This window comes from Ranitomeya imitator, chromosome 2, assembly GCF_032444005.1.
Source record: "Ranitomeya imitator isolate aRanImi1 chromosome 2, aRanImi1.pri, whole genome shotgun sequence".
Taxonomy (NCBI): domain Eukaryota; kingdom Metazoa; phylum Chordata; class Amphibia; order Anura; family Dendrobatidae; genus Ranitomeya; species Ranitomeya imitator.
Window position 1 is genome coordinate 332589156 of NC_091283.1, and position 24407 is coordinate 332613562.

Genomic DNA, 24407 nt, shown 5'->3' on the forward strand with positions numbered 1-24407 from the left:
CAATAATATCAACACTATTATATGCATTATGTAAAAAAGGGGGGCAGGTCACTGAGGGATCAGTGACCTGTCATAAGCCAATACAGATGTATATGTAATCACAGCAACACACAAAGCCCCGCCCCGGAGCACAAGAATCTCATTAACTGAAAACTACAAATACAGATTAAACAAAAACCACAAGACGGATTTCATCACCAGGTATCAATGTAATCAGTATAACAGTGCAGACCTGACAGTGTCTGTAGGTTACTGAGCACAATCCTGCTGACAGGTTTCCTTTAAGACATCTCAGCTCTGCACTATTATACACAGTTCTCTTTAAATGTGTAACATTTCATCTTGAAACTCATCTGACAGAAAATATTGGGACTTGTCATTGCCTTGTCACATGTGCAAAAATCCCTTAGCCCATGGTGGTTTGAGGGATTTTTGCACATGTGACCATGGTCCTAGACACAGGCTGCAGCTTCAACCCCCCCCCCCCTTTCTTTCTCTCCCCACTGCATTCGCTGGTGTAGACACAAAGCCCTATGGCTGATACACTGGGCAACTTGTTACTAATGTGTGAGCAGAGTGTGGCTTTTAAACTGCGGGCGACCAATCCTGTAAAGCCACTAACCCTCCCTCTCCCCTGCTATATAGTATAATGGAAGACCAGGGTGCAGCAGCCCCTCCCACTAAAAGGAATGCCTTTGTCTCCAGACTCTAAAAATGTAAATAACTAGCAGATCAGTGCATATCATTACTCAGCCCACTTAGTGATGTCACAACAGAGGGCATATCTTTTACGCCTGCTGAGTAGTGGTTTAGTCTTGGTCCAGGAAGCTAGCTTACAGCAGCTCAGCAAAGCTCTGCTAATGCACCTGGATGTCTCTCCAGAGCACACGGCCGCCATGCTGATTTGAAATGAGCTGAACGACCTGTAAGTGTGTTTTTCTTCCAGTAATCCAATTTTATTTTGTAATCTGTAATGTATGCATGTATTGTCTCCTTTATAATATCTTTTTATACTTTTGTAAACACTGCCTAACTTTTTATGGAGTAAAATATATAATTGCTAGCTTTTTACGCTTTGCTCTATAAAGAACTGTGTGTCCTCTGAGGTGAATTACGCTACTGATTTGGGTTGGCTCCATACCCATTAATCTTTGGTGAAAATCGGAGCTGGTGGCAGCATACTTTGTTCTGTGCATTTGGGGGCTTTGTAGCGACGGCGGCGTTGTTAATTATTGTTCCCGCCTGAGTGGGAGTAGTTAAATCGCCCTTGCTGCAGTGAGCCCAATTGCCAGTACATAGCAGGCAGCCTTTCTGGCGACTAATTACCCTAGGTGCAGTACCTAATCTGACCTGAGGGTAAGGGGGGCGCCAGAGAGCTGCAAGTTCCAAACCGGAACTGGGAAGTGGGATATAGATAAATCACCTTCAGATAAACCAGGGGCAATCAAACAACCCCGCTTCGTGACAAATTGGTGTGAGTAGTGGGGACGATAAAGGTATCCTCCCCAGGATCCTTTACATATTGCTAAGATCCGTGACATAGTGTTGGCAGCACGGTGTGAACCGTGACAGATCTTACGCTAGTTTAGATTGTGAAGACACCGAGACCCATACTCTAATTACCCCAGAGAGGTTTCACCACTAGTTACTCATTTACTACTGATGAAAAATGTTGAGTTTGATCATTTCAGTAGATGTTAGGCTAAGTTCACATTACTGTATCTGTGCGCAGCGTATCATGTGCATGCGCAAACGCATGCCAAAATGCATTTAAACGCATGCTTACGCTGCTTTTTTTATCCGCATCAGCTTACTTATGACGCAAAAAAAAGATGCGCGTGCACGCGCTTGTATGTGTTTTTGCCTGCGTTTGCGTTTATGCACATGCTTTCGATATTTCCAAGAAGGCGTGTCTCAATCAGTTCCTGGACATGCTCAGTCCGAAAAGCATGGAACGCATGCGTACGCATGTCCTTGCGTACCAATGTGTTCCCATAGACAGTAATGCGTTGTTTTTACGCACTCATCCGCATGCGCATATTTGACACCTCAAAACATGCAACATGTTGCGCTCGCCAGACAGTGTGACACGACGCCTGCGGACGCATCCGCATACAAACTGATGCTAACGCATGTGTCTGCGTACACAATGTTAAAGGTAGGTACGCAAGACACATGCGGACAGTACACAGGCCTACGCTGCGCAAAAAAACGCTAATGTGCAACGGGCTTATAGTCACAGTTTTCAACTACAGTAGTTAGTGTCCAAAATACTCTGATTTAACCTCTCCCCGCAGCCAGTTTTGTTTTCCTAATCAGGCCCCATTTTTAAGATCTGATGTGTGTCACTTTATGTGGTGATAACTAACGATGAGCAAGCACTAAAATGCTTGGGTGCTCGTTGCGCGGGTCGAGCAAATTGGTATACTCAGTAACTCGACCCAAGCAACGAGCCAATGTAAGTCTATGGGAAAACTGAGCATTTTTGCCACAACCGCCCCCGGGGATCCTTTTTGGGGTCTAAAAACATCTGAACTTGATGGAAACAGTGCTTAAATGACACAGGAACATCATGGGGATCGCCCCTGGAAGCATTTCTGCCTCCCAGGTCACAGCTGTGAGCAATGTTGTCAGAGTCTTACATCACTTTAACAGGCGCACAATAAAACATACAAAAACTAAACTAAAATGGATTTTCCTGGGAAATATGTTAAGGAACATCCTTTCCAGGCTAATGATTTGTATGTAAGGCAAAATAAATAACCCAAAACAAATATGTTCCTCCACCACTTGGGCTATGTTCACACGTAGCGTTTTTGATGCGTTTTTCAACTTTAGCATTGCTTTCAACCAAGACAAATGCATTCACTGGGAAATGTCATTTTAACATTTTACATACTTATCTGGCCATGTGATGTATGACAAATCATCAGATGCATCCGGTTTCATTTATGAAGGAGGGTCTCTGAAAGTCACAAAGTCTATTTTTATAGGGCCACCAGGCAGCCCTCACATTTCTTAGAGAGCCATCAACTGGCTATGCTTTGTTGTTCCCATTATTAAACAGTGGGTCTCTTTTACTGGTATTGCGTATGAATGGCAGGGCTGACCAAAATTTGTACCCACCCCAACAACCTATTTAACAGACGTCATGAATGACCACATGCAACCAAAGTTCACAGTATTCATTTGATACTTTCATACTGTTTGCTTATGCATTGAATAAAAGGCCTGCCCTGCAAAAAAAGTTACACGCACCCCAATAAGCCTTTGAACCCATGTACCGGATGGCCACATGAAAACCAAGTTCACATTATTCATTTGGTACTCCAATACGGTTTGCTTATTCATTGAATGGTAAGCCTGCCCTGCACCAAAGTTACACGCACCCCAATAAGCCTTTGAACACACGCATGGCCACATGAAACCAAAGTTCCCATTATTAGGATTTTTTTAAGTCACATAAAGTTTACCCATGAAGTGAATGCAAGGCCTGCCCCAAATTTGCACACACTCCGATCCCCCAAGAAAAAAAATGTGGAGGATGGCCTCCAAAAAATATTTTCCTAGTTTAAAGGAGTGGGTCTCCTATTCTTGTAATGCCAATACACTATTTCCCCCTGGGGGGGGGTACACCTCAACACTCTTTGTAAACATTTTTGGAACGTCATCATAACACCCTTGAAAAAAATTACTTGGCTGTTGCATTATGGAACACGTTCACCCTGGTGATCTATTGGACGTGGAGGATGGCCTCTGAAAAATGTTTTCCCAGTTTAAAGGAGCAGGTCTCCTATACTTGTAATGCCCTTACACTAAGTGTATGGGCTGAAAAATATTTCTCCCTGGGGATTACACACATATAATGTGTAAACATTTTTAAATGGGCATCAAAAACACCCTTTTGCACAATAAGTTGGCTGTTGCATCACGGACCATGGTCACCATGGTGATCTACTGGTGGTGGATCATGAGCAGGAGGTGGATAACAACAAATAGCCAAAATCAGGAAGCGTATACCCATGTGTGGAGGTTATTTTTCTTTGATATCATTCGGTGGTGTAGAGAGGTCTGGCCTAATCCAGCCCATGTTCATTTTTATAAGAGTCAGCCTGTCACCATTTTCAGTTGACAGGCAGATGCTCTTATCAGTTATGATTCCATCAGTGGCTTTAAAAACCTGCTCTGACAAAAAGCCAGCAGCTGGGCAAGCCAGGACCTCCAAGGCATAGAGAGCCAGTTCTTGCCTCGTGTCCAGCTTGGATGCCCAATAATTAAAAGGCACATAGGAATCACGGAGGACGTTGCTACAGTCAGCAAGGTACTCTCTCAGCATCTTCCCAAACTTTGCACTCCTTGTGAGAGTACCCAGTGCCTCTGGGCCAGGGCGATGGGAGGGTCTGAGAAAACTCTCCCAGAACTTTGCCAGTGTTCCCCTGCCTCTGCTTGATTGGAGTTGTGTCTCTCTCGCCTGAACTCCTTGGTTGTCCAACGAAATGTGACCTCTGCCACCAATGTTTTCAGATGGGAATTTTTTTTCAATAATTCCGCAACAATGGCCCTCTGGTACTGGAACATTTTAGTACACCTATCTGCCTCTGAAAGAAGAGATGGAAAGTTCTCCTTGTAGTGTGGTCTAGAAGTGTCACCAACCAGTAATGAGTGTTACCAAAAATTTTGATAATACAAGGTTCATGGGAAAGGCAGCGCAAAATAAAGTCATGGGTGCCAGACTGCTAAAAAGCAAGACTTCCATGTCCTCACCAACAGGACAACTGACCATGCTGTTCTCCTCCTCCCTGTCCTCAGACCTTCCATGCTGAACATTGAACAGATGGTATGACAGTTGTGCTTGTAGTACTGACTATAGCACATGAAAGTAGCTCCTGTTCTTCCTCCTCCTCTTCCTCATTGTCAACCAATCCACGTTGGGATGACATGAGGCTGGGCTGTGTGTAATCACCCTGTATGGTTCCTTGCTCCATCTCATTGTACTCCGCCTGCAATGCATCCTCTTTCATTGTGAGCAGAGAGATTTTCAGAATGCAGAGAAGTGGGATGGTGATGCTAATTATGGCGTCATCGCAGCTCACCATTTTGGTGGAGTACTCAAAGTTTTGTAGGATGGTACATATTTCTAACATCCATGTCCACTCCTGAGGTGTTATGTGTGGAGTCTAAACTGAATACCGATGGCCTTGTTGATGTTGGTAGTGAACAACTGCCCTCTTCTGCTACAAATCCTTTCCAACATATGCAGTGTAGAGTTCCAATTCTCCAGTCGGTGAACCGGAAGCTGTAAACCCTGCTGAGGCATGGCAAGGGTGGCTGAAGCTGTAGCTGACTTTCTAAACTGGGGACACTGGCGACATACTCTCACAAGCTGATCTGGCAGCTCCGAGTAGCTTTTGAGAAACCATTGAACAACAAGATTAAGCACATGGGCCAGGCATAGTATGTGTGTGAGCTCACCTCAGAGCCGCCACCAGGTCCCTGCCATTGTCACACACGACCATGCCTGGCTGTAGGATCAGCGGTGTCAGCCACAGATCTGCCTGCTCTTTCAGAGCTGTCCACAACTCTTCAGCATTGTGTGATTTGTCACCTAAGCAGATTAGCTTCACCACAGCCTGTTGCCGCTTGGCTGAGGCAGTGTTGCAGTGCTTCCAGCTTCTGACTGATGTGCTCATTTCAGAGATGGAGGCTGAAGAGGAGGTGCAAGAGCTGTAGACTGTGGGGGCAACCGATTGACATAAGGCCCGCAATCCTCGGCGTCAGGAGGAAGTGTTCCATCCCAAGGACCATCTGGATCCTGACTGCCACTATGTTAACCCCATGTGCTGTCAGTGAGATGTACCGTCCCAGTCCACAAGCACTTGACCACATGTCCGTGGTTAGGTGGACTTTCCCAGTAACAGCATTGTTGAGGGCACGGCTAATGTTGTGGGATACGTGCTTGTGTAATGCCGAGAAGGCACATCGGGAGAAATAGTGGCGTCTGGGGACCGAGTACCTTGGGAAGGCTGCCGCCATCAGGCTGCGAAAAGCTTCCATCTCAATGAGCCTAAAAGGCAACATTTCGAGCGGAAGCAGACGAGAAATGTTTGAATTTAGTACTGTGGCCTGTGGGTCGTTGGCTGCATATTTCCGCTTGCATTCCAATGACTGGGGTATGGACAACTGAAGGCTGCACTGGGACAAGGACGTGCTTGATGATGGTGCTAGTTGAGTGTGGGCAATGACAGGTGCAGGGCAGGAAGCATCTTTGTATGCAGCATAGACCAGCTGGACTCCAAAGTCAGAGGAACCAAAAAACTAAAGTGGAAAAAAGCAGATTCCTATATCTAGTTAAAATATAACCTTTATTTCTATCCTCTAAAAAAAGTGCAAACATATAGTGCCAACAAAAGTGCAAGGTGCATACGTACAACACAAAAGACACATATAAAAACGCATCTGTATATCACCGCCCACAAAAAACGTAAATGCCTAGTGGCAATGACTAACATAACACTCAGGTCCACGATATCCGTGAATCCGTAAACCCTCTAGATCTCACAGTTTATAGACCTGTGTGTACATATCATATGGTAGGATTGTGTGCCAGAAGACTCTATGGCTCTCAGTCTTCACACTAATCAATGACCACTATTGTGATACAGAAATTCCTACTAGGCGGTATGATATTGTAACCGCTCATTTATCTAGGGAGGCACTCTTTAGCAACGTGGACCCTAAGTGAAGGATGCGGTTGGAGGAATGAAACCATCCGAACGGGCCACTCTTATTCAGCACTGCATTAGGTCCAGATGGCAACTGGCAGAAGACTGATAAGTATCATCATTTTTACATAGATGGTGGTGACACATGTGGTATTATACCAGAAATAAGTATGTACCGTTTGAGTTTACATAACCACTGTGTCACTACGGATAAATGAGCGTTGTTACAATATCATACCGCCTAGTAGGAATTTCTGTATCACAATAGTGGTCATGGATTAGTGTGAAGACTGAGAGCCATAGAGTCTTCTGGCACACAATCCTACCATATGATATGTACACACAGGTCTATAAACTGTGAGATCTAGAGGGTTTACGGATTCACGGATATCGTGGACCTGAGTGTTATGTTAGTCATTGCCACTAGGCATTTACGTTTTTTGTGGGCGGTGATATACAGATGCGTTTTTATATGTGTCTTTTGTGTTGTACGTATGCACCTTGCACTTTTGTTGGCACTATATGTTTGCACTTTTTTTAGAGGATAGAAATAAAGGTTATATTTTAACTAGATATAGGAATCCGCTTTTTTCCACATTTGTATGCAGCATAGGCAGGAGATTGGCTTGCACGCACAACAGGGGAAGAAGCAGTGCTGTCACTTTCAGACACTTCCTGGAGCCTGGGGTTCTGCCCACAAAGTCGGGTGCTTTGCTGCCATGTGCCTGATCATGCTGGTGGTGGTCAGACTGGTAGTTTTTCTACCCCCGCTGATGCGGACGTGGCAGGTGGTGCAAATGGCCTGTTTGGGGTTATCGGCAGAGTCTTTAAAAAACAACCAGACTCGGGAAAACCTAACAGTTGAGCTGACAACTTCTGTTGTGTTGGTGTTACGAGGAACGGTTGGCCGCCTTCTTTCTACGGCCACCACACTGCTTCTTCCTGCTTCTTCCTGCCTTCCTCCGTCTGTGTGTGCTGCTGTTCTCGCTCTGCATATTCTCCTGCCAGGTTGGGTCAGTTACTATATCATCCACCACCTCGTCTTCCACTTCCGCACCCTGGTCCTCCTCCTGACTTTCTGGCAATTGCATCACATCTTTGTCCACCTCTTGTGACACGTTCCCACTATTGCCTTCATTTGACCGTGGCTGCTCAAATATTTGGAAAACCAACAAAAGATGGACACAGGAGCTAAAATAAGCAATTTTATTGAAGACAAAATTCTAAAAAAGTATATAAATACATAAATACAAACAACAATAAGAACGATGCAAAGATAAAAGAGAGGCAACACTAGTGCCACGCACAAGAAAACTAAGCAGGTGAGCCGTACAACAGATACCTATATATATAGATCTAAATATATTGATAAATGCTTTATAGGGATTCCAAGTAAGTGACCTGGTAACACCATATACAATCAGATTATACTAGATAATAATATCAATAGTTACTAGAGCATAGAACCAGCCACACCACCAATGTGAGGCTCCAAAGCATCATATATCCATAAGGAGGTTCAAAGCCTGAGCGTACATACAAAAAGTATACCATACTGTAACTACCATGAGGAACCCTCTACAGCTAGTACACAACCATATATATACCGCTATTTTCAGGAAGTCCCATGTATAGTGTATGAAAAATAAGGCCAGAATTAATTCCTACATGGTAGTACAGAATAAGAATGAGAATAAGGAATAACACTAAAGGCAATGAACCAACCTGCTGCTCGTGCGTGGAGAAGGAAGGCCCCGACGCGCGTTTCGCACACGTTGCTTCCTCGGGGGGCGCTAGTGAGGGAAGACATGGGGGTCCTTTTATATTCAATAGCAGGCCGCTGAGCGGTAATGGCGGCGCTTACCCCAGCAAAGCGACGGCCGGAAGCAGCGGATTCAGCGTCCCACGTCACACGGCCGCGCCCCGCACTGACGCGTCAGTGGTAGGGGCCAGCCGCGCGACGCTGAAAGGACGCATCTCCACGGCAACCAAGCCGCGCCAACCGTAAGAAGCGCACACCGCTCAGAAGGCAATGGAGAACAGGGAGAGACAACGCGACTGACGTAAGCCAAAAGCACACAGAACGGAAGTGCACATACCTGACCGGCCGGTGACGGGATAAAGTGAAAGAAAAGGTGAAGTGAAAGTGAGTGGAGTGCTCACTCACCACCCGGGGGCAGGCTGGAAGAAGTAAATAAAAGAAGTGTGAGATTGCAATAAGCACTACATAAGATCATATAAATAACAATGAATAAGATCTGTGAATGAGATACTGCATACAGGAGCCAATTGTCTATATAAGAGGACAGTAAAAAGCAGTCTTAGAAAAGAAACAAATATAATGCATATATACATATAGAATCCAAAGTCCAAGATGCATATGATAAGGAAAGTGAGCTATGTGAAGCTGGTACACAGAAGAGTATGTATATGTGTATTGAAATGTATGTAATAAAATGATGATGATAAGTGGATACAAGACTATGTGAAGATAATAAACAATAGTGAAGAAGGGCAAAAATATTGGACAATAAACCAGACCTTAAAATACCAGCAGAAAAAGTAATAAGGAGAGACATATGTAAAAAGGAAATTATTTTTCTTTTTATATAAAGTTACTATAAGAAAAAATTATTATTTATAAACAAAGTGAAAAAAGTGAAACAAATAATTATATGCATATTGGACTGAGGCTATGTATTATATAGAGCGAATAACAAGAATAGTATTGACACATATTAGAAAATAAAAATAAAGAATAAAAAATAATGAATAATAAAAATTGTGATACAGCGTAACAAAATATATGAAAAGAAAAAAGATATTAATTAGAAAGAAATAAGAAATAAACACAGTAAAAATTCTTGGCTTCTTGTTTGAGATGTCGACGTCTGTCAATGCTTCCTGGGGTCATAAGAAATGATTAAATCAGAGCGATCTGTTAAATGGACATAAAAGGGAACAATGTGAGTAACAAAAAATGAAAAGAACAAAATTAAAAACCACTAACACTAGGCATAAAAGGGCTTTTATGGAAATTAGAGTAAGTCAACATAAATCCATAAAAACTAAAGAAATGGGACAAAACTAAGGACCTCATTAAGGCCCTTAGGGCGAATGCAATCGATACGAATAATCCATTCAGCTTCCAGTTGGGCAAGGCGTTTTTTTGTGTCTCCGCCTCGTCCATCCATCAAAACTCGGTCAATGCCACGAACTCGTAACAAATGACTATTGCAGCCGTGTTTCTCTTTAAAATGCCTTGGAATTGGCTTCAGGAATTCATCAGCCGATGAATTCTGTGCTGCTTTTATATCGCGGATATGCTCCCTAATTCTAATACGTAACTGACGTGACGTCAAGCCCACATAGATGAGGCCACAAGGGCATGTGGCGTAATACACCACATGATCCGTGGAACAGGTAATGTGTTGGGTAATCCTGAATTCTTTTGATCCATCGCTAGACAAACATGTGAAGCAGCGTTCCAAGTTCCTGCAAGCCGTACAATCCCGGCACGGGAAAAAACCCCATCTCGGGCATCTCGGGAGATGGGGTTTTTTCCCGTGCCGGGATTGTACGGCTTGCAGGAACTTGGAACGCTGCTTCACATGTTGGTCTAGCGATGGATCAAAAGAATTCAGGATTACCCAACACATTACCTGTTCCACGGATCATGTGGTGTATTACGCCACATGCCCTTGTGGCCTCATCTATGTGGGCTTGACGTCACGTCAGTTACGTATTAGAATTAGGGAGCATATCCGCGATATAAAAGCAGCACAGAATTCATCGGCTGATGAATTCCTGAAGCCAATTCCAAGGCATTTTAAAGAGAAACACGGCTGCAATAGTCATTTGTTACGAGTTCGTGGCATTGACCGAGTTTTGATGGATGGACGAGGCGGAGACACAAAAAAACGCCTTGCCCAACTGGAAGCTGAATGGATTATTCGTATCGATTGCATTCGCCCTAAGGGCCTTAATGAGGTCTTTAGTTTTGTCCCATTTCTTTAGTTTTTATGGATTTATGTTGACTTACTCTAATTTCCATAAAAGCCCTTTTATGCCTAGTGTTAGTGGTTTTTAATTTTGTTCTTTTCATTTTTTGTTACTCACATTGTTCCCTTTTATGTCCATTTAACAGATCGCTCTGATTTAATCATTTCTTATGACCCCAGGAAGCATTGACAGACGTCGACATCTCAAACAAGAAGCCAAGAATTTTTACTGTGTTTATTTCTTATTTCTTTCTAATTAATATCTTTTTTCTTTTCATATATTTTGTTACGCTGTATCACAATTTTTATTATTCATTATTTTTTATTCTTTATTTTTATTTTCTAATATGTGTCAATACTATTCTTGTTATTCGCTCTATATAATACATAGCCTCAGTCCAATATGCATATAATTATTTGTTTCACTTTTTTCACTTTGTTTATAAATAATAATTTTTTCTTATAGTAACTTTATATAAAAAGAAAAATAATTTCCTTTTTACATATGTCTCTCCTTATTACTTTTTCTGCTGGTATTTTAAGGTCTGGTTTATTGTCCAATATTTTTGCCCTTCTTCACTATTGTTTATTATCTTCACATAGTCTTGTATCCACTTATCATCATCATTTTATTACATACATTTCAATACACATATACATACTCTTCTGTGTACCAGCTTCACATAGCTCACTTTCCTTATCATATGCATCTTGGACTTTGGATTCTATATGTATATATGCATTATATTTGTTTCTTTTCTAAGACTGCTTTTTACTGTCCTCTTATATAGACAATTGGCTCCTGTATGCAGTATCTCATTCACAGATCTTATTCATTGTTATTTATATGATCTTATGTAGTGCTTATTGCAATCTCACACTTCTTTTATTTACTTCTTCCAGCCTGCCCCCGGGTGGTGAGTGAGCACTCCACTCACTTTCACTTTCACTTCACCTTTTCTTTCACTTTATCCCGTCACCGGCCGGTCAGGTATGTGCACTTCCGTTCTGTGTGCTTTTGGCTTACGTCAGTCGCGTTGTCTCTCCCTGTTCTCCATTGCCTTCTGAGCGGTGTGCGCTTCTTACGGTTGGCGCGGCTTGGTTGCCGTGGAGACGCGTCCTTTCAGCGTCGCGCGGCTGGCCCCTACCACTGACGCGTCAGTGCGGGGCGCGGCCGTGTGACGTGGGACGCTGAATCCGCTGCTTCCGGCCGTCGCTTTGCTGGGGTAAGCGCCGCCATTACCGCTCAGCGGCCTGCTATTGAATATAAAAGGACCCCCATGTCTTCCCTCACTAACGCCCCCCGAGGAAGCAACGTGTGCGAAACGCGCGTCGGGGCCTTCCTTCTCCACGCACGAGCAGCAGGTTGGTTCATTGCCTTTAGTGTTATTCCTTATTCTCATTCTTATTCTGTACTACCATGTAGGAATTAATTCTGGCCTTATTTTTCATACACTATACATGGGACTTCCTGAAAATAGCGGTATATATATGGTTGTGTACTAGCTGTAGAGGGTTCCTCATGGTAGTTACAGTATGGTATACTTTTTGTATGTACGCTCAGGCTTTGAACCTCCTTATGGATATATGATGCTTTGGAGCCTCACATTGGTGGTGTGGCTGGTTCTATGCTCTAGTAACTATTGATATTATTATCTAGTATAATCTGATTGTATATGGTGTTACCAGGTCACTTACTTGGAATCCCTATAAAGCATTTATCAATATATTTAGATCTATATATATAGGTATCTGTTGTACGGCTCACCTGCTTAGTTTTCTTGTGCGTGGCACTAGTGTTGCCTCTCTTTTTTCTTTGCATCGTTCTTATTGTTGTTTGTATTTATGTATTTATATACTTTTTTAGAATTTTGTCTTCAATAAAATTGCTTATTTTAGCTCCTGTGTCCATCTTTTGTTGGTTTTCTTATATACATATTATGGCGGAGTACTTTATATTGATTGCCCCCCTTGTAGGTTTATTGCTCAAATATTTGGGCATCACTACATGCGATTTCATCTTGCCCCGCTTCAAGTGTACCGGGCGAGAGGCCTGAATCTATAAATGCAAAAGTGAACAGCTCTTCGGAGTGTCCAAGTATGGGATCAGTTGTCTCCAGGCACTTGGCATGGTGGGAGGAAGGAGGATCAGGGTGAGGAATATGCAGTCCCGACTCACGGCTACTCAGACTTGACCGTGTGGAAGACAGGGTGCTGGTGGTAGTGGCAAAGTGACTGAAAGCATTATCCGCTATCCAACCAACAACCTTTTGACACTGCTATGGGTTCAATAGTGGTGTTCTGCGGTCTCCTAGTAATTGGGACTGGAAGGTTGGGCAAGAAGATGTGGGTGTTTGTTGTGGCACAATTTCAGCTTGCCCACGGCCTCGGCCTCTGCATGCACCATAACCATCATGTCCAATCCCCGTCAATTGCCACGCACCTTCCCCCATTTTAAATGTACTACAATATTTTCCACGTTCACTACAAATGGCTGAATTTGGAGCGAACTTATATGTGATCCGTGTGCGGAAAAGCTACAGTTTAAAATATCGGGACTGTAGGTTAATTTTTTTTTTTCTTAGCAAACTGTCTATAACTATGGTAAGACACAGCAAAAACAGTTGAATGGAGGCATGAAATGCCACAATTTGTAGCCCACAGATAGATGAAGCGTCTGATCGAGATACCACACTGTTCAATATGTGGCCTTATTTTATGTAAAATAATGTATAGAACTAGGGTAAGACACAGCAAAAACAGTTGAATGGAGGCCTGAAATGCCACAATTTGTAGCCCACAGATAGATGAAGTGTCTGATCGAGATATGACACTGTTCAATATGTGGCCTTATTTTATGTAAAATAATGTATAGAACTAGGGTAACACACAGAAAAAAACTGTTGAATGTAGGACTCAAATACCACAATTTGTAGGCCACAGATAGATAAGGCGTGTGACAGAGATAGCCCACTTTCAAATATCTGGCCTGTATTTTTTATTTTTTTTGGCCAACAAAATTGTGTCAATAAGGTAAGGTTCACATTAGCGTTTCTGTGTGCAGTGTATGATCCGCATGTGTCATGTGTACGTACAGTATCTTTAACATGGTGTACGCAGTGACATGCTTTTGCATGCTTTCGCATGCGGATGCGTACGCATGCTTCGTTTCACGGTGTCCGGCAAACGCAACATGTTAGATTTTTTGAGGGGTCAAATATTGTGCAATCATGTACATGAGGATGAGTATGTAAAAAAACGCATTACGGTCTATGGGAACGCATTGGTTCGCAAGGACATGAGTATGCATGCATTCGACACGCATGCGTACTTCAGACTGAACATGTCCAGGAACTGGTTTCAGCCACTCCTAAAACAAAGGGGTATAAAAGGGGGTGAGTACAAAGCAATTTCCTTACACTCAAGACTCTGGATGCAAGCACTTTGGATGTAAGTATAGAAGCTTTGAAAATGTCTGTCTTTGCAGTCTGTACTCTACTAATTTTTTTCTGTTCCTTGCAGACTGTTTGCTGCTCGGTTCCTGGTGCTGCCTTCCTGGTGCTGCCGTCCTGGTGCTGCCGTCCTGGTGCTGCCTTCCTTGTGTTGCCTTCCTGGTGCTGCCTGACTGCTGTGCTGTTGGACTACTGCCTGTAATGTAAGTATTGAGTACATTTTTCCTTATCTGTTCTTTTCTCTGGTGTTTCACTTGGCTGCTGACTGCTCTACCAACATGTCCTCCACTGAAGCTTCCGAAAGTGGACATGACACTGATTATGTAATCACATTTGATTTACTGATTGGTATGTATTGACTGTCAATGCTAGACATGTGCTAAATCATGTATTTTCTTTACAGGTAACTTCCAGTGCAGAAGAGCAGGAGCAGTCAAGTGGAAATTATTCTTCCCAGAGTCGTCAGCCTCAAGTTGCTGAGGAGGGAAAACGGGGTGAAAGTAGCCTATATCAGAGTTGTAATTGAATTTGTTTTCAGTTTTACTTACAAATTCTTTTTTTGTATTTCATCTATAGGTTGACAACGTGACATAGATAACGATGTACTTAATCAAGCTGTGCAAGAGCGAGCAGCGTTGTGGGACCCCCATGATAGGAATCATTCAGACTCAGTATTGATTCGATGACTCTGGGAAGAAGTGGCCAGATCCCTGTTGGATGATTGGGACCATGCAAGGCCACAATTCAGAAAGGATTTTCGTAAGTATTGCAATGTGGTCTTACGCGTCTGTTTTGCTGTAAATGTTGGTGTCTTTTTTTACAATTATTTTTTTTTCTTCCCCCTTCACAGTGAAGAGAGTAAAAGTTTGTTGGCGTTCAATCGCTTCAATAAGGTCAGTAGAGAGGAGATTCGGGTTCGAAGTGGTGCTGCTTGAAAACTCTGAAAATATAAGTACCATCATCAGCTTTTCTGAAACCTGTGGTTGCTAAGCGAACGTGAGTACTTTTTGTGTTTTCTTACTATTATTTAAACTTTTAATTTTTTTACTAATGTTTTTCATTTATTTTCCACACAGAACCTGGAGTGGCACCACACAACCTGGATCGTCCTCTGTTGGAGCGGCCCCTCATCGACCAGCCAACAAACAGGCCCAATCCCAATCATCCGCCAGCGATGGAACAACCTGGCAGGCTTCACAGGCTGGGTAACAGGAAGCCGGTCCATCTGATTTTCCCTACTCTCAGCCCTCTGCTACTACTTTACTTGGGTCTGCTCGCCAGTGGCAGAGGGCCTGGGAGAGGTCAGTCATGCCCGAGTTTATTCACTTAAGCTCGGTCTTCCAGGCTGGGATGAAGGTGATTGTAGAAAGACTGGATAGTGGGTTCACTCAGGTGAACACACTTTTCCAGGAAGTCCACAGACGCCTTGACCACCTGGAAGCCGACCTTAATAGACTGGCACAACATTATTTTTTCGCTATAGAACGGGGCGTGATGGAAAACCTTAGTCCTGATCTCCAGCTGTATGTGATGAAGGCCTGTCAGGCTGCTTACACTGAGGCCATGCAGTGGTCCTTATATCAGCAACCACCTCCAGCTAGAGGGCAACTATCTCCAGCACAGCATCAGTGGCAGAATCCGCCAGCACCTTTCCCAACATCACAAGGACTTGGATACCAGTCTGCTCACCAAGTGACCTATCCACCACAACCACCGCTGGACATTTGACTATTCCAACAGTACCCAGCTACACCATGCAGCCAAGTGCAGCAGCCCAGCCTTACACTTCCACCACTCAGCCGAGTGCAGCAGCTCAGCCTTCCCTTTCAACCATGCAGCTGAGTGCAGCAGCCAAGCCTTCCTTATCAACCATGCAGCCGAGTGCGGCAGTCCAGCCTTCCGCTCCCGCCAAGCAGCAACAGGAACCAAAAAGCCGAGGAAGCAGCAAAACAAAGGCCAGGAAGCGAAAAGGAAAAAAGACATTACACACCCCCTCCACTCTCACCTCCGAATTTGTCTTTGTTTTCAAGTCTGTCCACACCTTCCCTTGGTTCTTTCCCATCCAATGTGTCAATCCCTTCCAACTTGTTTTCCACTCCTAATGTGTCCTCTTCCCCCAATGTGTCCTCTGCCAATGTTTCTGACCCAATCCTCCAATTGACTGCCACTCCCCCTATAACAACTTCCCCAACCACTCCTAGCCTACCATCACAAGTAAATCACATTAAATTTCAATTTGTTTTTATTTTTGTTAGTAAAAATTATTTTGTTTCACAATACCTGTCTTCCTGTGTTTTCTTTATGTCTTTATTTAAACATGTGTGTATTGTTAAGTGAAGTATTAACAGGTGTTACAGTTAAGGTGTTTATTATTAAAGTTACAGTCAAGGTGTTAAGGTACCGTCACACTAGACGATATCGCTAGCGATCCGTGACGTTGCAGCGTCCTGGCTAGTGATATCGTCCAGTGTGACAGGCAGCAGCGATCAGGCCCCTGCTGTGATGTCGCTGGTCGGGGAAGAAAGTCCAGAACTTTGTTTCGTCGCTGGCTCTCCCGCTGACATCGCTGAATCGGCGTGTGTGACGCCGATTCAGCGATGTCTTCGCTGGTAACCAGGGTAAACATCGGGTTACTAAGCGCAGGGCCGCGCTTAGTAACCCGATGTTTACCCTGGTTACCATCGTTAAAGTAAAAAAAACAACCACTACATACTTACCTACCGCTGTCTGTCCTCGGCGCTCTGCTTCTCTGCTCTGGCTGTGAGCGCCGGGCAGCCGGAAAGCAGAGCGGTGACGTCACCGCTCTGCTTTCCGGCCGCTGTGCTCACAGCCAGACCAGAGAAGCAGAGCGCCGAGGACAGACAGCGGTAGGTAAGTATATAGTGGTTGTTTTTTTTACTTTAACGATGGTAACCAGGGTAAACATCGGGTTACTAAGCGCGGCCCTGCGCTTAGTAACCCGATGTTTACCCTGGTTACCGGCATCGTTGGTCGCTGGAGAGCGGTCTGTGTGACAGCTCTCCAGCGACCAAACAGCGACGCTGCAGCGATCCGGATCGTTGTCGGTATCGCTGCAGCGTCGCTTAGTGTGACGGTACCTTTAGTATTACAGTCAGAAAACAGTACAGGTACATAACATTACAGGTAAATTTGACTACATCTTAAACCGTTTCATCTTGCCATGCCACACGCCCAATATGAGAAACACAGTAGGCAGCCAGTTTATCCCTCATTTAGGCAACTTCCACTGTAGTCCTCAGAGGGTGGGCATGGTAATCCTGCAATGTGGCATTAACAGATTCCTCAAGTTCTAAGTAGGGTTGCTCTTTTGACAGGATGTAATTATGTAGAACAACACATGCTTTCACAACTTCATCAATGTCTCAATTTTAAGATTGATAACTGTACCCAAAATGCACCAATTAGCTGCCAGCAAACCAAAGGCACACTCCACTGTTCTTTATACCCTTGTCAGTGGGTGGTTGAAAATCCTTTTTGTGTGAATCAAGTCCCGACTCGAGTATGGTTTTATGAGGTTGGCACACATTTGAAACGCCTCATCCCCAACAAAAACAAACGGCATTGGCGGTCCTCCAGTGTTTGGAAGAGGTTGTGGAGGTGCAAAATTAAAATTATTACCTTATAAAAGTTGGCCCATGTCAGAGTTTTTGAAAGTCTGTGAGTTATTTCCTCCTCCAAATGAGTCAATGGCGACAAATCGACACACAGCATCTGCCATCGCCATGAGAACAATGGAAAAGTATTTTTTATAATTGAAGTACTCGGATCCACTTCCAGTAGGTTTTAGAATCCAAATGTGTTTGCCGTCCACAGATCCCACACAGTTTTGAAAATTACAAATTTCCTTAAATTTTCCTGCATTTTTCAGCCAGAGTTCAGTTGTGGGATGGGGGAGGAATTCTGCATGCAGAATATCTACACAATTCACGGCAGGTGTCTCCAACAATCCCAGAAAGGGTGGACAGTCCAATCTAAAATTGAAAATGTAGTGCTCTTAAGGTCTCTCTGGTAGCCAGGAATCTGTGGAAAAGAAAATGGGGGGAAAAAAAATCAGTAAATGGTTTTTTAGAACAATAATATTAATGACAGGTGTTTATTTTTCAAAATTATGTACCTTAGGGTCACCAACAGATGTTCCTCAGCAGGAATTGGTTTACGTAGCTGTGTGTCCTGCCTGGTGATGGATCCTCTGACACGTAGCAGCAATTCTATGAAGCTCGGTGTACAATGAGTGGTACACGGCTATCTTGGACTTCAACAATGGGATGTTGCCAATAGCGACGACGACGATGTCGTCTTTTCCGTATTTCTCTTCTCCTTCTTCCTCACAAGCCACAGCACAAGCCAATTTCAATTATAAATCAAGATTCAGATTGAAAAAAGAACAGGATTTCATCTGTGCAGTGTGTCTATAAAATAGTGTGTAAAATATCTGCCCTGTAGCTAAATATTTTTTTGGCAGCTAAATCCCGGAAATGCTTGGCTCTCACAGAGTACCGCGAGTTCAGCGATGCTCGGGTGAGTAACGAGCATTACTGAGTATGCTCGCTCATCACTAGTGCTAACTTTGGAATTATTCACAAAGGAAATAGTAATGGAAAACTGATCTTACAAAGTATTTTCCAACTTCGCACAATACCCTATATACAGTTGTACACTACTGTCTGGGCACATGCCAGTTTTCAGAAGGGAAGGAGCGCCATTTAGGTATTTGAATGCAGATCTAGCTGGAATAGTTTGCAAAAGGCTCATGTGAGCCGAAACATTGCCACAGCATGTTGGTTTGAAATAAAACCACATTTTTTCATCTTTAAACTATGGAGTGCTTCCTGCATTTTTTCCTTTGTCTGGAAGTTTGCAGACACAATGTATTGGGAGCACTCTTCATGGTTTTCTGGCAGCTTAAAAGACGTCCACCATGAATATGCTTGGCACTATGTTCTCTGATTTCCATATCCCAAGGATTGCCTTGCTCATCGCCCTTTAACACCCTTACTGGATCTGAACTTACACTGGGACCCCTAGGCTTAGACCATGGTGTTACCTGCTATTCTCTGGTGATAGATGGCAAGAAGAGTATTCAGGTAGCTGGGTTGGAACCAGAAGGACAGAATCAGAAGACACAAGAGTAGCCAGTAAATGGGTCACGGTCACAGCAGGAAACAAATACACAAGCCACAAGCTGAGCACAGAGGACTGAAACAGAGGAGAACAGCACTTTATCTGGCAGATTCCGGCAATGAGTTTTGAGCTTTAGTAGGGGGTGGTACTTTCCAATTGGCTGAAGTATGGAGCAGATTACTCCAGCTGGACAGCAGGAACAGATCCCAGATGAGATTGGACACACCATAATCAGAAGCCCTAATATAACTAAATGACAGAAAAGCAGAATAGTCAAAATCACCATAAAGTGATTTCACTTTATAAATTAATTCACTGAGGGTTATAATATATAGGAGGAGTGAATATTTTGACTCCACAGCCACTTTCTGGAAATTAACACGTATTGAATGTTGGAGTGTGAAAATTAAACATTTGCTCTTTTACTACCCAACACATAGTGCCCAGATTGTGCTCCATGAGACGCACACCATAAATTAAGTGGGTTCTTCTCACTATAGTATTGCTAAATATAGGGATCCTAAATGTTTGCGCACTGCAAGACTCAGAAGTGAGAGCGGATTTTACTGGATAGGTTTATAGAAACCTTGTTGGTTTTCAATAGCCTTTGAGCCACTAATAGTGTGGGAACCTCTGTTTTTCCATTGACAGATGATGGACTTGAGTGGGGACTTGTTTTTTGTTAGATGAGAATTGGTATTATCACCTACATACATTGATTGTCTTCTTTTTATTTGATATTTGGACTGTAGAATGAGCAAATTGTTGAACACCACACACTACTGGTTCATCCAATAAGGTTTTCTATTAGACTGTGAACTGTCATTGTCTTGGTAAATAATTAAAGCTTTTTACATAGCTTGCCATTTTTATGTACAGTTTAAGTAGAAATGTTAAAAAATTTAAAACTCAAGGATATTTTATTAAAAAATAATAATTGTTTTTTATCTTAGCAGATGACTGGACCAGGAGATCAGAAGGACAACTTATATTTTCAATTTTTAAATCAAATGATCTTGAAATGCCACAGGATACAATTGAAGTGACTGCCATTACTCCAGACATACCATCATCCATTCACAGCAAAGATCTGTCATTAGATCCTATGAAACAGGTCCCATCTTCTGATTCATTACCGACTACAAAGGAAAATCAAAGTCACAAAAGAGGCATTAAAAAACAAACTGCTTCTAAAGCAAAGAAGTCATTTTCATGTTCAGAGCGTGGGAAATATTTTACACGAAAATCACATTTTGTTAACCACCAGAGAACTCACCTAGGGGAGAAGCCTTTTTCATGTTTAAAATGTGGGAAATCTTTTAAACAGAAATCAGAACTTGTTAATCACCAGAGAATTCACACAGGGGAGAAACCTTTTTCATGTTCAGAATGTGGGAAATGTTTTACTGTTAGCTCAAGTTTGTATAATCACCAGAGAATTCACACAGGGGAGAAGCCTTTTTCATGTTTAAAATGTGGGAAAAGTTTTGCACAGAAATCGGAGCTTGTTACTCACCAGAGAATTCACACAGGGGAGAAACCTTTTTCTTGTTTAGAATGTGGGAAATGTTTTGCATATAAATCAAATTTTGTTAACCACCAGAGAAATCACACAGAGGAGAAGCCGTTTTCCTGTTCAGAATGTGAGAAATGTTTTAAAAAGAAATCAAATCTTGTTACTCACCAGAGAATTCATACAGGGGAGAAGCCTTTTTCATGTTCAGAATGTGGGAAATATTTTAATCTGAACTCAAGTTTGGTTAGGCACCAGAGAATTCACACAGGGGAGAAGCCTTTTCCATGTTTAAAATGTGGGAAATGTTTTGCACAGAAATCGGAGTTAGTTACTCACCAGATAATTCACACAGGGGAGAAACCTTTTTCCTGTTCAGAATGTGGGAAATGTTTTGCATATAAATCTAATTTTCTTAATCACCAGAGAACTCACACAGGGGAGAAGCTATTTTCCTGTTCAGAATGTGAGAAATGTTTTAAACAGAAGTCAGGACTTGTTAGACATCGGAGAACTCACACAGGGGAGAAGCCTTTTTCTTGCTTAGAATGTGGGAAATGTTTTGTATATAAATCAAATTTTGTTAACCACCAGAGAACTCACACAGAGGAGAAGCCGTTTTCCTGTTCAGAATGTGAGAAATGTTTTAAAAAGAAATCAAATCTTGTTACTCACCAGAGAATTCATACAGGGGAGAAGCCTTTTTCATGTTCCGAATGTGGGAAATATTTTAATCTGAACTCAAGTTTGGTTAGGCACCAGAGAATTCACACAGGAGAGAAGCCTTTTCCATGTTTAAAATGTGGGAAATGTTTTGCACAGAAATCGGAGCTAGTTACTCACCAGAGAATTCACACAGGGGAGAAACCTTTTTTCTGTTCAGAATGTGGGAAATGTTTTGCATATAAATCTAATTTTCTTAATCACCAGAGAACTCACACAGGGGAAAAGCCTTTTTGCTGTTCAGAATGTGAGAAATGTTTTAAACAGAAGTCAGAACTTGTTAGACATCGGAGAACTCACACAGGGGAGAAGCCTTTTTCTTGTCCAGAATGTGAGAAATGTTTTAACTGGAAATCGCTTCTTGTTAGACATCAGAGAACTCACACAGGGGAGAAGCCTTTTTCTTGTTCAGAATGTGAGAAATGTTTTAACTGTAAAACACTTCTTGTTAAACATCAGAGAACTCACACAGGGGAGAAGCCTTTTTCTTGTTCAGAATGTGAGAAATGTTTTAACTGTAAAACGCTTCTTGTTAGACATCAGAGAACTCACACAGGGGAGAAGCCTTTTTCTTGTTCAGAATGTGAGAAATGTTTTAAACAGAAGTCAGATCTTGTTAGACATCAGAGAACTCACACAGGGGAGAAGCCTTTTTCTTGTTCAGAATGTGAGAAATGTTTTAAACAGAAGTCAGATCTTGTTACTCACCAGAGAATTCATACAGGGGAGAAGCCTTTTTCATGTTCAGAATGTGGGAAATGTTTTATTCTTAAATCACATTTGGATAGGCACCAGAGAATTCACACAGGAGAGAAACCTTTTTCCTGTTTAGAATGTGGGAAATGTTTTACATATAAATCAAATTTTGTTAAGCACCGGAGAACTCACACAGGGGAGAAGCCTTTTTCCTGTTCAGAATGTGGGAAATATTTTAACTGGAAAGCGCTTCTTGTTAGACATAAAAGCAGTCATGCAGAGGAGAAGCCTTTTTCATTTTCTTAATGTGAGAAATATTTTAAATGGAAAACGTTTGTTAATAAACATCATACATGTCACATAGGGGAGAAGCCTTTTTAATTTTCAGAATGCTGGAATCGTTTTAACCAAAATTAGGCTGCCGTCACACTAGCAGTATTTGGTCAGTATTTTACATCAGTATTTGTAAGCCAAAACCAGGAGTGGGTGATAAATGCAGAAGTGGTGCATATGTTTCTATTATACTTTTCCTCTAATTGTTCCACTCCTGGTTTTGGCTTACAAATACTGATGTAAAATACTGACCAAATACTGCTAGTGTGACGGCAGCCTTAGATCTACTTAAAGGGGTTGTCTCTTGTCATTCCTCATGTTTGCTGACAAAAGGATAAAACTAAACTTCATTAGTTCCAAATGTAAAATTATACACATAATTCACACCATGAAGTTTAGTCAGAAGATAACTAATAGAAAAAACATAAACCCCACGTCTCATTATATAGGGTGAGGTGATGTATACACACTCACTCTCCTAGCCTCTCATTTCTATGGGTTTCGTCGACCTCACCAAAGGCGACTCATCAGGAGACTATTAAATATTGATCTATATTCAAGTGAGACTAGACAAAGAAAAACTAAAATCATGTATCATGTTATCCGAAACAGTCAGAAAATTAGCCATGTATAGTAACATAGCCCTCTTAGAGATGTCACGACAAGAGGGCATATCTCTACCCCTGCTTAATTGGGTGTTAGTCTTGGCCCAGGAAGCAAGCTAACATCAGCTTAGCAAAGCTGTTCTATGCACCTAGATGTATTTCTCCAACTAAGTCACAGGCCAGCCAAGATCATACCATGACATAACAACCTGTAAGTGTTCTCTTTTCAACGTTAATCCTATTTTATTTTCATAATCTGTAATGTTCATATGATTCTCTACTTTATAATATCTTAATACTTTGGAAACACAGCCTACCTTTTTATGGAGTAAAATATTATATTACTAGCTTGTCTCTTCCTGCTCTATAACGAACTGTGCATCCTCTGAGGTGAATTACGCTTCAGATGTGGGTTGGCTCCGGACCCATTAATCGGAGCTGGTGGCAGCATACTTTGTTCTGTGGATTTGGGGAGCTTTGTAGCAATGGCGGTGTTAATCATAGTTCCCACCTGAGTGGGAGTAGTTAAATCACCCTCGCTGCAGTGAGCCCAATAGCCAGTACATAGCAAGCAGCCTTTCTGGTAACATTACCCTAGGTGCAGTACCTAATCTGACCTGAGGGTAAGGGGGCGCCCTTACAAGTTTAAAACAGAACTAGGAAGTGGGATATAGATAAATCCCCTTCAGAAGGAACCAGGGGCAACCAAGCCACCCCAATTTGTGACAAATTGATGTGAGTAGTGGGGATGATAAAGATATCCTCCCTGGGATCCCTGACATATTGCTGGGATCCGTGACATATTGTTGGCAGCACGGTGTGAACCGTGATATATTGGTGGTAGAGTGGTGGGATAATAGAGCATTAGTGATCTGGTTTGAGCAATCATTCCTGTCACTAAAAACTTGCACAGTTCTTGCGAGGACTCTGCGCAGATAAGTTTGGAGAACAAGCTCAGTGTTCACTAGTTCTGAGACGATACCGTGTGTACTTGCAATTACTCCCTACCCTTCTCATTGTTTTTCTATCCTATCTTCTATTTGTCAATGATGGCCGCAACAGGAGAAGCCTGGTATAAGCAGCATAACAAGGACACTCTTATTGCCCTCTGCGGGTTGATGCAGACTGACGCCACGGGCAAAAACAAAAATCAACTGGTCGTGGCTCTGGTGCAACAGGAAATCACCCAGAGCCCAGCGGATGCAGAAGCCGGCCCAAGC

The 24407-nt window shown here is 42.6% G+C and overlaps 1 protein-coding gene across 2 annotated transcripts in view; it reads left to right on the plus strand.

The window, feature by feature from the left end:
* LOC138663583 (zinc finger protein 585A-like) overlaps positions 1–22684 on the plus strand; it is an 84077-nt gene extending 61393 nt beyond the window's left edge. The window contains exon 7 of one of the 2 annotated variants that reach the window (XM_069749836.1): positions 20271–22684. In XM_069749836.1, coding sequence (XP_069605937.1) covers positions 20271–22555 — 2285 coding nt within the window. In that variant the 3' untranslated portion in view covers positions 22556–22684. The remainder of the gene's footprint in view (positions 1–20270) is intronic. The other variant, XM_069749837.1, reaches the window with a different exon arrangement.
* Positions 22685–24407: the final 1723 nt, after the last annotated feature.